General features: G+C 38.3%; 2 protein-coding genes across 2 annotated transcripts; both read left to right on the forward strand.

Moving 5' to 3' along the window:
• Positions 1-266: 266 nt before the first annotated feature.
• LOC116262682 (receptor-like protein 9DC3) lies at positions 267-2723 on the forward strand. Its single transcript, XM_031642164.1, has one exon. It carries the CDS (start codon positions 267-269, stop codon positions 2721-2723), a length of 2457 nt encoding a protein of 818 aa, XP_031498024.1.
• An 11304-nt stretch (positions 2724-14027) lies between these two features.
• On the forward strand, positions 14028-16421 carry LOC116262683 (receptor-like protein 19). The gene has a single exon (XM_031642165.1). It carries the CDS (start codon positions 14028-14030, stop codon positions 16419-16421), a length of 2394 nt encoding a protein of 797 aa, XP_031498025.1.
• The last annotated feature ends 107 nt before the right edge of the window (positions 16422-16528 follow it).

Consider the following 16528-nt stretch of genomic DNA (forward strand, 5'->3'; position numbering starts at 1 on the left):
TGAAGCAAGGAAGAGCTTGATCTCAATCACTGTCTTCCATTGTTCACTCTAGCCAGTTCTTTATTTAAACACCCTTCTCCTCATCCTCCTCATTTCCAACTCATTTGATCAACCAATACAATAGCACTTTGGGCATTGCTCGAGTCAAGCTAATGGCATATCATGCTCTTTCTCCTTTTCTTCTTTTCGGGCTTGTAGAAATACTGTCATGGGGAGTTTACAATATCTCCACCCTTTTTCTATTGCTCCATATAGAAGAGGGGGTGATGAAAGGTCAAACAGCATCGTGCCTCCCCAACCAAAGCTTGGCCCTTTTACAATTCAAGCAAAGTCTATCCCAAGGGTCGCAGCCATTGTTAAGCACATGGAAGAATGAATCAGATTGTTGCGAGTGGCAGGGAGTCTCTTGCGACCATACCACCGGCTTTGTCACCGGCCTCGACATCAGGGATCTCGGAGTGCAAGTCAGTGATCCCAACTCTTCTTTATTTCAACTTTCTCACCTCCAAAGTCTTGATCTCAGCCGCAATTTGGTCACTGGTATGATCTTCTCAAGATTGTCGGAACTCATTGACCTCACCAAACTTTCGCTCTCAGATTGCCACTTAATCGGTCCCATTCCAGAATCATTCAAACTACTTTCAAGCCTAACCTATTTAGACCTTAGCCAAAATGGATTGAGTGGAGAAATTCCCCTAGGTATAGTAAAACACCCCAACCTGCAGACACTGCGCGTTGCTAACAACATGTTAAACGGTTGGTTTCCTGATTTCGGTAATGAGGTTTCCCCATTAATTGATGTCGATATTTCATATAACATGTTGGACGGGGAGATTCCTCCTTCAATAATTAGAAAGTTGTCTCATCTTGAATTGTTGAACATTCAATGGAATAGATTTACTGGTACCATCCACTTCTCCTTATTCCAAAACCTGAGGAATCTTTCACATTTAGACCTTTCTTGGAACAATTTGACAGTTGAGTTTCCCAAAACCGTTTATGTCAAGCATCAAGCTACAATTTTTCCCAATCTAGTAATATTAGACTTGATGTCTTGCAACATCAGAGGGGAGTTTCCTCAGTTCCTCCAAAACATAATGACCCTTCACTTACTATACCTTTCACATAATAACATAAGTGGGAAGGTGCCGACATGGGTGTGGAGAATACCAGAACTTTGGCATTTGGATCTGTCACATAACAAGCTCGATGGTTTTGAGGAAGTGGTCAATATTAATGGTTCGAGGAACTTGGATCTTCCGTTGATGTTCGGCACAAGCTTGTCATTGTTTGTGTCGAACAATAACATCAAGGGAAAAATCCCGTCCACACTCTTCTGCAATATGTTTACATTAGGACGTCTACACCTATATGAGAATAACCTCACAGGTACCATACCAGATTGTCTAGCCAACTTGACCGGGTTATATGAGTTAAACCTCAACAAGAACCTACTACAAGGTCAGATTCCAAGAAGGCTTATTTGTGGTTCCCAGTTTTTGCCTGTAGTTGAATTGAGCGACAACCAATTCACAGGTGAAATCACAAGATTGCTCTATAATTGTAGCAATAATTACATGTGGGTACTTGACCTGTCAAGCAATAGAATCACAGGTAGCTTGCCAGTCAATTGGCCCGCAGCTTTTGATCGACTAGAGGTGTTGGACTTGAGCAACAACCAACTACAAGGTCCAATTCCAGAAGATTTTAGCAATTCCTCCACACCAGCTTTACGAGTGTTCAACCTCAATGACAATAAATTGGTTGGCAGGATTCCCAGGAATCTTTCTAAGTGCAGCAAATTGATGGTTATAAATTTGGGCAACAATGAGTTAAGTGATGTTTTTCCCTTTTGGCTTGGCCATTTGGACTACTTACGTGTGTTAGCATTACATGCCAACAAATTGCATGGCTCTATTAGCTCCCCCTTCTCCATGCATATGTTTTCTTCATTGTTAATCCTTGACATTTCTGGGAACCAATTGAAGGGACATCTTCCCCCTGCCCTTTTTCAAAATTTTAGTTCAATGATGAGGAAGCAAACAAATGTTAGCTCCAAGGACCCATCAGCTCTATCATATCAGCTGCCATTGTTATTAACCATCAAAGGACACAGCCAAAAATGGAGGCTGATTACCATTTTGACATGCATTGATTTGTCCAACAATCTATTCACTGGAACAATTCCTGATGATATAGGTTCACTAGACCGGCTTTATTCATTGAACTTGTCGAGGAACAACTTGGAAGGTGCCATCCCGACGTCGTTCGGACAGTTACAAAGCATGGAGTCACTAGACCTTTCTCACAACCACTTATCAGGAAGCATACCGGAAGAACTAACGAGAGACACATTTCTCTCTACCTTGGACTTGTCATATAACAGCCTTGAAGGAAGAATCCCTCAAGGCAATCAGTTTGGCACATTCAATGCTACTTTATTTGATGGCAATCCAGGGCTTTGTGGGCCACCACTGTCAATCTCATGCCCAAATACCAACCGTGGCCCTCAAGACTCCATTTATCTTGTCGAAGAAATGACCCGAGATCCGCACTGGGAGTACTTAGCAGCAGGGATTGGCTATGCTGTGGGATTCTTGACAACCATACTGCCCATCTTGTTTATTCAGAAAGTGGGGACTTGGTTTTGTTTTCATGTGGACAGGGCATTTGAGACCTGCATTAATATTCCTACTTTATATTCGATTTCCTGCAGAGCATAACAGATTGTATTGCACTCACCGGACTTTTGTTTGTTGTAATATTTGTTTGTCAAGCTACTTGTAAGAAGGGTGATGAGAGAGTTGTCGGGCTGTTGTTTCATGTTGGCCTTTCAATTTCAGGTTCTACGTTTTTCAAATACATAAATTTCATGGACTGTATGTGGTTTGGGAGAAAATCAAAGTGCATGTTGATAACGAGCTTCAGGCCTTGTTGGTGATTGACCCTCCATAGTTCTCGTATATAAATTGAGTATGATTTTTTGATTAGTGACATGCCTGTGGCCTAATGTAATGGTACTAATTATGTACTGGAGGTTTTGTTTATTTTTTCCAAAAAAAATGGTATCTGGTTTTAACTATATTTTTTTTCCGATGGCTGAAGTAAGTTGCATCTAAAGTATTCCCATTAATCCTTTTGTGGATGCCCTCCAAATGCTTTATCAATACAAAGTGGTTAATTAATTTATACTGCGTATGGAGACAACCTACCAAGCTATTCTTAGAAGCAATTAAGTGATTCACACTGTCATGCCTTTTTCAGAATTTAAAAAGAATTTTAATTTCTGCATCCAATCATTTGTGCAATTGTGTCTGTTTCCAATGATAAATTTGTCGATGAAAAAAAAAATCATGTGGATTATATACTTATATATAGTAATGTTTTTTTTTGTTTCATACCTGCTGTCCTACGGGGATATGAATGTTTAGGATTCATACTTGGTCATCGTTCTTCATTTGGTCAAGTAATCAAATATATATTTCTTTGTTTTGATCCAGAAGTCCATTTCACAAGACTCCAAATCTTCACAATCATAACCGAAAAATCAACACACTCCTGCCCATTGCTTATATTTCGAAGTTAAGAGTTTGGATCTTACAACACCCAAGGGAAAATTCTCAGGTTCCGTAATAGACAAGAAGTCGTAGTTGAAGTATACATATACTTCGAATAATGACGTGAGTGAAAAGTTACCAACATAAATGTCGGTGTAACAAAAATAATTGTCGAAGATCTGATATATCCAAGAGCCAACTAGTCAGGTTAAGATTCAGATCACCGGCGAGTCAAATTCAGATTTACTAGTGTGTGATTTTGCAACTCAGTCCAATTCTGACCCGTGCCTTGAGGAATCTTGCACCTGCAAGAAGCAGGTTGGAAAAAAATTAACACTAAATTTGCAGATCACAGTCGTCGGCAATCACCGAGAATTTTCTCCCGTTTAAGAATTTTCAAAAATACAATTTGTCCTCATTAAATATTTTAAAATATATAATTCAGCTCCATAAGAAAAGAAATTCTTAGTAAATTCTCTGTTTGACCAGTGACGAGCATCAGGTCCAGTATTAATTTGTATTCAATCTATCCCATCTTCATTGGATCTCTGTCAGTTATTAGACTTGGATTCAGTTTTTCTACAAAGCATATCTACACGAATCCGATGAATGCTCAAATCCAATTTCATAAATCCAACCAAACCGATTCAAATTGACATTGTTATCGAGTATATGCGATCCATTCCCCTTCGCTCAATTGGTGAAACGAATCCTAAACAAGTGTGTTTTGTGCCAAATGATTTATGTAGCATGGATAGATCTTGGATGTAAGAATTTTCACGAAACTATTTATAATCTCTTAGATAATATATAATCTTTTTTAATAAAAAGGTAGTCTGAAATGAAGCTTGTTAATCGCCTTCAGTGTTGGCAAGGAAAACTGCTTTCTCACCCATACCGCATTACTCTTGCTAAACACTGTCTCGCGTCTATCCCCCTCCATGCTCTAGCGGTCTTTCGACCTCTTGAAGATGTTCTGAATAGGTTTGACAGAATCATTCGTAATTTCATCTGGGATGGTGGTCGGTCTTCAAATCGCCTTGCGCACTGGGATATGGTTGTCTTTCTGCGTCTTCTTGGAGGTGCTGGGGTAACCAACCTTAGTCGGGCTTGTGAGTCTTCTATGTGTTCTTGGTGGTGGCGTCTGGCAACTTAGCACTCTCCCATCACCCTTTTCATTTGCTCTAAATTTGATCTGCCTTTCCCTAGTGTTTGGAGTGAGTCCATCTCCCCCTCTCACTTTTGGTGTGACTTGCTTTCCGCCCTTTCTCTTTTTTTCCGCCTTGTTGACCTCTCATCGTTTGCACCCCTTGCCTGGCCTCTTTCACATACCCGGAGTTTTACCTTTTCTTCTTGTTACCTGGCTTCCTTCGGTTCTTCCGTGGCGTCGCTTCCACCCCGATCCCTTTGGTCCCTTGGCCCCTCTCCTCGTGCCATTGCTTTTGCTTGCCTTCTTCTTGTTGGCCACATTAATACTTTTGACCACTTACAACGCTTTAGAATCAGTTTAGCTAACTAGTGTCCCCTCTGTCTCACCGCGGCTGAGTTTCAGGTCCACATTTTTACATCTTGTCATTTCTTCTTTAGTGTCTTTGCCTTTGTCTGACCTTTTCTTGTTGGTAACCTTACAGACTCACATTCTATTCGTCTTCTTTTTTTTTCTATCATTCCCCAATTTGTCTTTTTCCTGGGGCCGTGTTTGAAGGTTGTGACTCATTTCAGCTTGGTGGCGTATTTGGAATGAGCGCAACAACATGGTCTTCAGGGGCACCTTTTCTTCGCAAGAGTCTGTGGCTCGGCTTGTGCAAGGAGATGTTCATTTTGTCATTCAGCTGCGGCGTCGTCCTCTTTCTACGACTGGGAGATGATGTCGGTTCGTCTTTCCACTCTTTTTCTACCCTTTTTTGTTTTTCTGTACGTTGTATTTATACTTCATCTTTTGCTTTTGTCTTGCGGTTTGTTACTGTAAGTAGGGAACTTGTTGTCCCCAATTTTTGTATGTAGGGGACATCTTGTCCCCAATTTTTGTATCTAGGGAACGTCTTGTCCCTAATTTTGATATACATTTTCAGCTCTCTCTCTCTCTCTCTTTCTTTCTCTCTCTTTGTATTGGCAGAACAGATCCAGAATCCCTTTTTTTGGCTCTCATATCTTACATTCCTTATTTTTTAATAAAAAATAATTATCCAAAACGTACGCAAGTCTCACGTTCTTCAGATCGCCATTTTAAAACGGGAGCCAAGTGCCAATTTTAATTTTCTCCAGACCAATTATAATCTCCCATATAATATTTAATGTTTTTAGTCAAAAAATAGTCTGAAATTAATATTTTCTCTCCCTGTATTGGCGGAGCCAGAAACCTTACATTTCTTATTTTTTAATAAAAATAATGATCTAAAACGTACATAAGTCTCACGTTCTTCAGATCAACATTTTCGAACATGAACCAAGTTTTCTTTTCTATTTTTAACTTTTTTACGCAAATTAAAAGGCAGGTGCAACATGATTCCATGTTGTGACTTTTTTTATTATATTAACTTACTCTTTATCCAAATGGGTAAACTTCACCTCTCCCGTTCTCTTAACAGCACATTAATTATACCAAATTACCAATCCAATTAGGAAATTGCGTTTACCTTTCAAAGTGAAAATGTTATCAGCGTGTGTGTGTGTGTGTGTTTTTACTTTTAATGGTATCAGTCTAATTTGCATGATCCCGAGCCAGAAGAACTGATTCACGGAATCGTCTATTTTCAGACGTAAATAGCAATATTTTATGAGGAATGAAGACTCGAAGAACGTCAATGATAAACATTTTACCAATAAATAAACTGATGTGGATATACATCTCTAATTTTTAAACTATACAAATCACGACCATTGATCGACTGTTTAAGATTTGTATGGATTCAGTTACAATACATTACAACGCACCCCAATCCGATTTGGACCCACGTTATAATTTGATCCTTATCCAATATTAATGTTTTCCTCTGAATTTGGTTTTGCCATTCTTCATCAGATACACTACTTGGGCTCCTTTTACCTGCTTTTGTTAGTATTGAATCCAGTAGTCGTTCATGACCCAAGATCCAGTGCTATGCTAGGATGCATCATTTTCTGCGAGATGAAGTCCCTAGTTGTTTATCCTCCTTCAATTTGTCCAATCGGCTGTCGCTCGATAGTAGCACGATGAGAATACGTTACAAGTTTTTTTTGTTTTGTATTTTTTTCTGTCAATTTAATATAATTTATATTACTTTTTAATTCATAAATTAAAAAATCTGGTGGTATGAGCCAATAAGAGTCATTTCCAACATTGAAAATTTTCTATTTAAGAGGTTTTCTGTTAGGTTTATATAAGATTCTCAATAACTGAGATATAATAGGAGTACAGGCATCAATCCAGCTATACACTCTAGGGGAAAAGAGAACTTCAGCTATAACTCAAACCTTAGGTTTACAATTGATCAGAGCACAAGCCTCATTACTTTGACCAATTTTCATGCAAGACTCCACCTAAACATCACATAATTAAAAAATAAGTAGATTATTACATGATACTATCATTTCAAGGAAGACTTCAAAGAGACGCCGCGCATTGGGATGGCATATATGTTTGTCTCATGCAATTTTATACGTGCAATACTTTAATGAATTACATCCAAGTCTTGATGGTCCATTGAAAACAAGTTGGACGTTTAACTAGCAACAAATTGGAACGAAAACAAATTAATATTTGTCTTTTTCTCTTAAGCAAAGTGGGGGAAAAAAAAAACGAACTGGAAATGTGAAATGGATGACCTTGGATCAAGTCTCAGCCATGTATATCAGCATATTTTATCAGTGTCTAAGTGGTACTGAAAACGCATATGGTGTGAGCATATTTTAAACAAAAACAACCATGTGGTCCGAATATTAGAGCATGAGCCTCATGGGTTATCATGATCTCCTTCTCTTTCTTTTCCCCTGTTTTTATTCGAAGTACAAGCGCCGGATCCTCAAAATTGTTTTGTTACTGGATCCCAAGAGAGTATGGGTTTAAAATTCAAATAGATTATGAAACTGCGAACAACAATATGAATTCTGATACGGACATGATGCCCCTCTTTCAATTTTAAGAATAAATCAGTCTTCTGTTTTGGTTTAGTATTCCAAAAGTAAATCAGATCAATTGACCTTTGATAGAAAACATTACCACCCAAAACACTTTCTTTAGTGCCTTCAGTTTTGGTTTTTCCAGTGTACAAATGAAGCGCTTATCTTGTTCGATCACGTCTGGGGCATAGCACGCTTTGTTTTCATTGCAGATTTACTTGTCAAGCTACGTGTGAGTGAGTGAGAAGGGTGAGCTCTATCCTGCTATTTCATGTTTGCTTTTCAAATATATATTTTACGTGTCATGTTTTCCTAACGCATCACTTTGTACAAGAATATATTTCGCTTCCCTCGTTGTAGAGAAAATCAGGGTACCTGGTCGTAACAAGCGTGTGCACGAATATATTCAACTGATGGTACAACAAATGCTGAATGATATGCAAGTTTCCTACAGTAAAGGCTTAAAAAGGCAAAGGTGCTTTAGAATGTTCCGACCAGTATTGGATGGATGGATTAAAGGGGATTTATTCTTTGAACTTATTGAATAACCAAAATTCATAGTCATATATGCCTAGGACACTTGCAGTGAATGCAGTCACTTGACCTGTCAATTTCAGCTATTATGCTTTTCTGATGCGTCATTTTTTTGGAACGAATGTTGTTTGGGAGAAAATTAATGCGCCTGCTGACAAAGCGATGCATGAGTGTCCAATTCTTCTTGATGAATGAACCTCAATCTTTGCACAGTGAATATGAACTTGATTCTGATGATATGCAAATAACGTAGTATTGGTGCGTTCATTTATTTTTCTAAAACTAGTGTTTTCATAGTATGTGTTCATTTTTTGATACAAGCTGCCGCATTAATACTCATTGGCAAAAGAAAGTCGTAGAATATCGCTACCCAAGAGATGACCTTTTATGATGTAAATCACTTCCATTAGCGTTTCCTGCCGGATTTCTGCTTCTGATCTTTTCAAGTTCTCTCAACTCATCATCCACCTATTCATCACCTCAAATACACCAACATAAAGTTGCCCAAGGTCGGATATGTCCGGTGACCAACTAGTCACATTAAGATTTATATCACCAACTAGTCGTATTTGGATTAAATAATCCGTTTTGCAACAGAGTCCAAACCTGAGTACGAGACCCAACAATAATCCAACAAATATCCGACCAGGTCGCAGAAAATATCGGATCTTATGTTGTGGGTTCTGGATTTACCTTTTAAAGATCCAACCCAATCACTTGGCTGTTCAACAATTCATGACCAACTGCAATACCAAAATCAATGCATGGCAGTGTATAAAGCAGAAATCACTTCAAGAAACAAGAAAAAATGCCAGGGCGTTAATCCTCTTAAAACAGAGAGCCGACCGAGAAAAACCAAATGATCAATCAAATAGATGCATAAGTTCCTCAACCTATCATATGGACTTCCAAAACGTTTAGCACCATGAAAGAAGCCCGCATGGAACTATCAGATCAAGGAAAGCCAAAATAAATGACAATTATGATCTTAATAAGATTTTTCATAGAGGCAAGTGAAAAAATACACGATTCTGCAGCCATGGCTGAGGTGCGTCTTCCCAAATTTTCTGCAGTTTATCTAGAAAAAAACTCGGAAAATTTGCAAGGACTTGTAAATTGATTATCATACTCCACCTAGAGTTCAAAATGTCCAATCAATATGATCCCTCTGCAATAACCTCTCCAATTAATGAGTTTTGAAAGATTGGGTTTCTTTTTGGGTGATGCACCCAAAACCTGATTTTGAAAGAATTGATAATAAAAAGGTTCATGCTTTCCTGTAGTCCCTTTTACACAAACCAGATTTTGTCAAAATTGGGTTTTAATGGCGACAAAACTTAATTGTGCCTAGTAAAACCAGGTTCAGCGTCCAAAACATGGTTTTGGGTGTAACCCGAACATCACTTAAAGTTTTTAACATAAGAAACCTAATTTATGAAATAATCTGCATTTTTTACATAACTAATTTGAAAGTCATAATATGCTCGATCGTCTATCCTGCTGGCCATTGGACGTGCTAGCTAATTAATAGCTTGCTTTTTTCTTTTCCTTTTTTGTTTTTATGTGGATCAGAGTTAGCCCTGGCCATGCCATTCTATGCCAAGAGAGATATTTAATTTTTTATGCCATTCTATGCTGGTATTCAATTTTTTATGCCATTCTATGCTGGTATTCAATTTTTTACGTTAATTTGATCACCAGATGGGAAAATAAGATAACCGGTGCATATCTATAGCTCGCATGGTAAAAGATAATGACCTAACCTTATGAATAATGGAAACTTAAAGACAAAAAAGTAAAGTCAAGGTGGAAAGGTAATTTAGTGGAGGAAAATTACCAAGACGTAAATAGCAATATTTTATAAGGAACGAAGACTCGATGATCGTCAATGATAACATTTTACCAAGAAATAAACTGATGTAGATATGCATCTCTAGTTTTTGAACTATATAAAACACGACCATTGATCGACTCTTTAAGATTTGTATGTAATCTTGTGTAATGTCCATCGAATCTCTCAGTTATTGACTTGGATTCAGTTACAAAACATTACAACGCACCCCAATCCGATCAGTAATCAAAATCCAATTTGTTTTACTGAGTCCAACATCTAAAGCTTGGATGCAAGTTCAAATTGGTCTTCAAAATATCGGACCCGTCTCCCTACGTTCATTCGGTTCTATGCAGCCAATACAGGTCTGTTGTTTCGTATCAAGTGATTTATATCGTTTGGATTGCCAGGAAAGGAAAGCAAGAATTTTCACTAGACATGTAACCATCTCCCATACATAAATTTTATTATCAAAAGTGGTTTCAAACTCACGCATACCTTGTGCTCTCTCTCTATATTGGCTGCTGATCCGGCATCTTTTTCTTCTATCGTAATCTTCCTTCGTCATTTTAATTAGTAAAAATAGTCATCTAAAAGGTCAGTCTGATCACATCCTTTAGAGCAACCATTTCAAACATGAGCCACTTGCCAATTATGATTTTTTTTTTTTTGTTTTTCTTCTTATTTAAAAGGCATGTGCACAATGAGGAAAGCCTGATTTGAATCTGATATCAACTGAACAGTTATGAAAAAATAGGATAGTTTAAAAGTTTAAAATCCGATTAAGAAATCAAATTAGATTCATATTTAGGAAATGACATCCGCTTGGATTTGGATTCGATCAGATTTACTTTTAAATAAATATCCTACATCCAATGCTCTAACATTTTGAAAATTTGGTCGTATTCATATTTGGATATGATTGTAAAAATCGGACTCAGACTAGATTCGGATTGTCAAATTGGATTACGGATTCAGATTTGGATCTTGACAACAACCGTTTAAGTGGACAAATTCCTACTGAAACACCCCAGTCAACAATATCTTAGCGTCGGTGGAATTCGAGAAGTTAAATGTCGTACTACTGGTGCATGACATTTTTAAGCTCAAGTATGGATATGACGACAGAAAAGGAAAACCTTTTGGAAAGATAAAAATCAAAATCGAGAAAGTAAAAAGATTTATATCTTTTTAAAAAGTTATTAAAACGTCCTCCTGCTCTTATTGTGTATGTAGGTTACATGCACCTAACCTAACGGCGCACACAACTCATTCTACCCATGAAAATGAAAATTGATTCACCCATGAAAATTATTAAAACGTACTCCTGCTGTTATTGTGTATGAGTACCCATTTCCATTTCCATTTCCATATGCTTTTGATGTTGGAAGCGAGTGGGTCGACCAGAAGGATCGCACCATTCATGACAAGTTGGACACTTAACTGGCATGAAATGGTCAAGGCGCAGACAGGAAGGTGCCAGGCAGCTAGTTAGGGTTCCTGGCTGCCAAGAATTTACAGCTGCCTTGGATAGAGACGGACATCATGTTCCTCTTTCAATTTTGAGAATAATCAGACTTTTGTTTTGGTTTATGACATTTGATTTCAAACATTAGCACCCAACACTTTTTTATATTATTGGCTTCAGTTTTGGCTTTTCCAATTTTTGAAGCGCTTATCTTTTTAAATTTAGTGTGTTTTGATTTTTAATTTTAAAATACATTTATAAAATATAAATAAAAAGAATACAAACTTGTATTGACCTCCATGTATACTGATGTAGACTGATATAATGTAACATTAAGAATAGTGAAAATGTGAGATCCATATCTTTTTTTTTCTTGGTATAAAAAGATAGTTCTATCACATTACCAATTTTCTTGCAAGGCTCCATCAGAACGCCACATTATCAACACTCATGCAAGACTTCATCTAAACACCACGTGATAAATATATATATATGTTATTATATCGTGCTATCATTTTCAAGGAAGACTTCGAATAGAACCCTCAGCGCATCGGAATCGCATATTATCTTTACATCATGCAAGACTGAGACTGAGAGTCACGGGCATCATTGTCTAAGGTGTCTTTTGTTGCCCCGTCGCTCACGGAAGGCATGGTTGATATCATTGTCGAAGGTCCCGTTGCTCACGGTGGGCGTGGGTCGCCTCCTTCTTTATTGTGGCGATGGTTTCTCTATGATTTTTTCCTTCGAATTGATATCGTTGCACATAACAATATGAACACTGATCCTATTGGTATTCAAACATGCACAGACACCCACGACTTTCAAATTTTTTGAGACCGACATTAGGAGTGATCTTTGCAACTTGTACCCCATTAGAGACTAATAAACGAAAGGCTGTGTTGGCTTTTCCGGCCGCCTGAGAGCCAGTGGTCTTTTATTTCCACTCGTATGGTGGACCATTTTCCACATATACCAAGGTTTAAACGAGTTCAACTGAGTCGAGCTTTCCCTAGCTAAGCTCAATTATCTTGTTTCATCAAGTTTATTTTTCAACTTGAATTGGCCTCCCCACAGTTGGATGCTGCAATAGTGCAATGCCTTGCATCTCCTTAATGCTGAACACGGAAGACCAAGCTAAAGCTGCTTTGGATTGAAAGGGACCTGATGCCCCTCTTTTTCTTTACCAACAACATCTATAACGTGATCTTTCTACTCCTTCCCCCTTTTACTTAGCAGCCAACTCCATCCACCAACAGTCGAGCGAAGGAGTCCCATGCAAAATTGGGTTCCTCTTCCTCTTCTAACGTTCCGCCTTGCGCCATTATTGTCGTGGCAATCTCTTAGCATATTTTCGTTTTTTTCAATTTAAAAAAAAAGTTACAATTTTAACTTGATGTCAGAAACTAAAAAATTGAAAAGAATGTAAATTTGTTTGAGCTCCAAACCGATAGATACGATGCATTGACAGAAGCAAAATTTAAATTTCCTTTCTGTTCGTACATGGAATACATGACCATATTTTATTAACACCCGTCCAATCAAGTCATAGTCATACTTTAAACATTCTCTTAAGTCTCTTTAGGTAAAAAAAAAAAAAAAAAAAAGGACCACTTTTTAATTTAAAAGCATATTGTTAACATTAATATCTTTCAACGTATCAAAATTTAATTGGATTTCAGAAAAATCAGACATCGATATTAATGCCGTGTCATTTTCACAAGCAATAGGACACACAGGCCGATAGGCCACTGCTGCATATCCGTGTGCCTTACCTTTGTTGTTTTCTTGGTAATTAAAAATTTAATTGATTTTAAATATTTTTGGAAAATTAAAAACTTTAAACAATAAACTTATGTGGGTTCTACACCCATATGATGTGTGTCGGCTCATGTGGGCCGATGTTAACAACAATAATGGAAATGTGCCCGCTTAAATTTGAAGTAATAACAAAGTACGTTCCAAACAATATTTTTTTTCTTTTTTAATAACAAAATGGATCAAACCCAGATCGGGATCGATTCTCAACATCAGGTTTTCTTTTTTTTTTTCTTTTTTTTTTAAAACTTTTGGTTATTCATTTGCTCTTTTGTTCAAAAGTATATCGGCCTATGCGTACCTGTGCCATTTAAAATCAGCATCAGTATTCAACTTTTGATACGTATCAATCAACATCGGCCGATTGCAATCGATTTTATCGATGTTGGGACAATGCTATTAATGAAGATTGTAAATTGCAGCAATGTCGGACGCACATCTTTCTTTGGGACAAACTCCTTCATTTGTAACTCTAGCCAGTACTTTATTTAAACCCCTTCTTCTCATAGGACTTTATTTAAACCCCTTCTTCTCAACCTCTGCATTTCCAACTCATTTGATCAACCAAGACAATATCACTCTAGGCATTGCGCTACTCAAGCCAATGGCATTTCGTGTTCTTTCTCCTTTTCTTCTTTTTGGGCTCGTAGAAATACTTTCATGGGGAGTTTACAGTATCTCCACCCTTTTTCTATTGCTCCATATAAGAGGAGAGGGGGTGATGAAAGGCGACGCAGCATCCTGCCTCCCCAACCAAAGCTTGGCCCTTTTACAATTCAAGCAAAGTCTATCCCAAGGGTCGCTGCCATTGTTAAGCACGTGGAAGAATGAATCAGATTGTTGCAAGTGGGAGGGAATCTCATGCGACCATACCACCGGCTTTGTCACCGGCGTCGAAATCTGGAATCTCCGAGTGCAAGTCAGTGATCCAAACTCTTCCTTATTTCAACTTTCTCACCTCCAAAATCTTGATCTCAGCGGCAATTTGGTCATTGGTGCGATCTTATCGAGATTGTCGGAACTCACTGACCTCACCGATATTCGGCTTTCAGACTGCAACTTAAGCGGTCCCATTCCTGAATCCTTCAAACAACTTTCAAGCCTAACCTATCTAGACCTTAGCCGAAACGGATTGAGTGGAGAAATTCCCCTAGGTATAGTAAAACTCCCCAACCTGCAGACACTGCGCCTTGGTAACAACAAGTTAAATGGTTCCTTTCCTGAATTTGGTAATGAGTTTTCTCCATTAGTTGATGTCGATCTTTCATATAACATGTTGGATGGGGAGATTCCTCCTTCCATAATTAGAAAGGTGCCTCACCTTGAAGTGTTAGCCATTCAATGGAATGGATTTAATGGTACCATCGACTTCTCCTTATTCCAAAATATGGGGAATCTTTCAATTTTGGACCTTTCTTGGAACAATTTGACAGTTGAGTTTCCCAAAACTGTTTATGTCAACCATTTGGTTCCAATTTTTCCGCATCTAGAAATATTATACTTGATGTCTTGCAACATCAAAGGGAAGGTGCCAACATGGGTGTGGAGACTACCAGAACTTCAGTATTTGGATCTGTCACATAACAAGCTCGATGGTTTTGAGGAAGCGGTCAATATTAATGGCTCAAGGACCTTCGATCTTCCATCGATATTCAACACAAGCTTGTCGTTGTATATGTCGAACAATAACATCAAGGGAACGATCCCGTCCTCACTCTTCTGCAATTTGTCCACATTATGGCGTCTACACCTATCCGAAAATAACCTGACAGGTGCCATACCAGATTGTTTAACCAACTTGACCGGGTTAAATGAGTTAGACCTCAGCAAGAACCAACTACAGGGTCAGATTCCCAGAAAACTCATTTGTGGTTCCCAGTTTTTAATATCCATTGACTTGAGCGACAACCAATTCACAGGTGAAATGACAAGATTGCTCTATAATTGTAGCAATAATTACTTGGTGGTACTTGACCTGTCAAACAACAGACTCACAGGTAGTTTGCCAGACAATTGGCCCACAGCTTTTGATGAACTTGTGGTGTTGGACTTGAGCAGCAACCAACTACAAGGCCCAATTCCAGAAGAGTTTAGCAATTCCTCCACACCAGCTTTACAAGTGTTCAACCTCAATGACAATAAATTGGTTGGCAGGATACCCAGGAATCTTTCTACGTGCAGCGAATTGACGGTTATAAATTTGAGCAACAATGAGCTGAGTGATGTTTTCCCCTTTTGGCTTGGGCATTTGGACAAGTTGAGTGTGTTGGTGTTAAGTTCCAATAAATTGCATGGCTCCATTAGCTCTCTCTTCTCCATGCATCTATTTTCTTCATTGTTAATCCTTGACATTGCTGGGAACCAATTGAAGGGACATATTCCCTCTGCCCTTTTTCAAAATTTTAGTTCCATGAAGAGGAAGCAAACAAATGTTAGCTTTGAGGACCCATCAGCTCTACCATACACCACAAATTGGGAAAGATTGTTATTAACCATCAAAGGACAGAGCCAAAAATGGAGGCTGATTACCATTTTGACATGCATTGATTTGTCCAACAATCTATTCACTGGAACAATTCCTGAAGATATAGGTGCACTAGACATGCTCTATTCGTTGAACTTGTCACGGAACAACCTGAACGGTCCCATCCCGACGTCATTCGGACAATTGCAAAGCATAGAGTCGCTGGACCTTTCTCATAACAAGTTATCAGGAAGTATACCTAAGGAGCTTGCACACGATACATTTCTCTCTACCTTGGACTTGTCATATAACAATCTTCAAGGGAGAATCCCTCAAGACAACCAGTTTGACACATTCAATGCTACTTCATTTGAAGGCAATCCAGGACTTTGTGGACCACCACTGCCAATCTCATGCCCAAGTGCCAACAGTGAGCCTCAAGGCTCCATTAATCATGTCAATGAAATGGCCCGAGAGCCACACTGGGAGTATTTAGCAGCAGGGATTGGCTACGCTGTGGGTTTCTTGACAACCATACTGCCCATCTTGTTTATTCGAAAAGTGGGGACTTGGTTTTGTGTTCATGTGGACAGGGCATTTGAGACCTGCATTAATATTCCTCCTTTATCATGGAGTTTCTGCAAAGCATAACATATTATACCCATCGGACTTTTGTTTGTTGTAATATTTGTTTCATGTTCGCCTTTCAATTTCAAGTTCTACGTTTTTCGAATACATAAATTTCATGGACTGTATGT

The sequence above is a fragment of the Nymphaea colorata genome, chromosome 10, assembly GCF_008831285.2.
Source record: "Nymphaea colorata isolate Beijing-Zhang1983 chromosome 10, ASM883128v2, whole genome shotgun sequence".
NCBI lineage: Eukaryota > Viridiplantae > Streptophyta > Magnoliopsida > Nymphaeales > Nymphaeaceae > Nymphaea > Nymphaea colorata.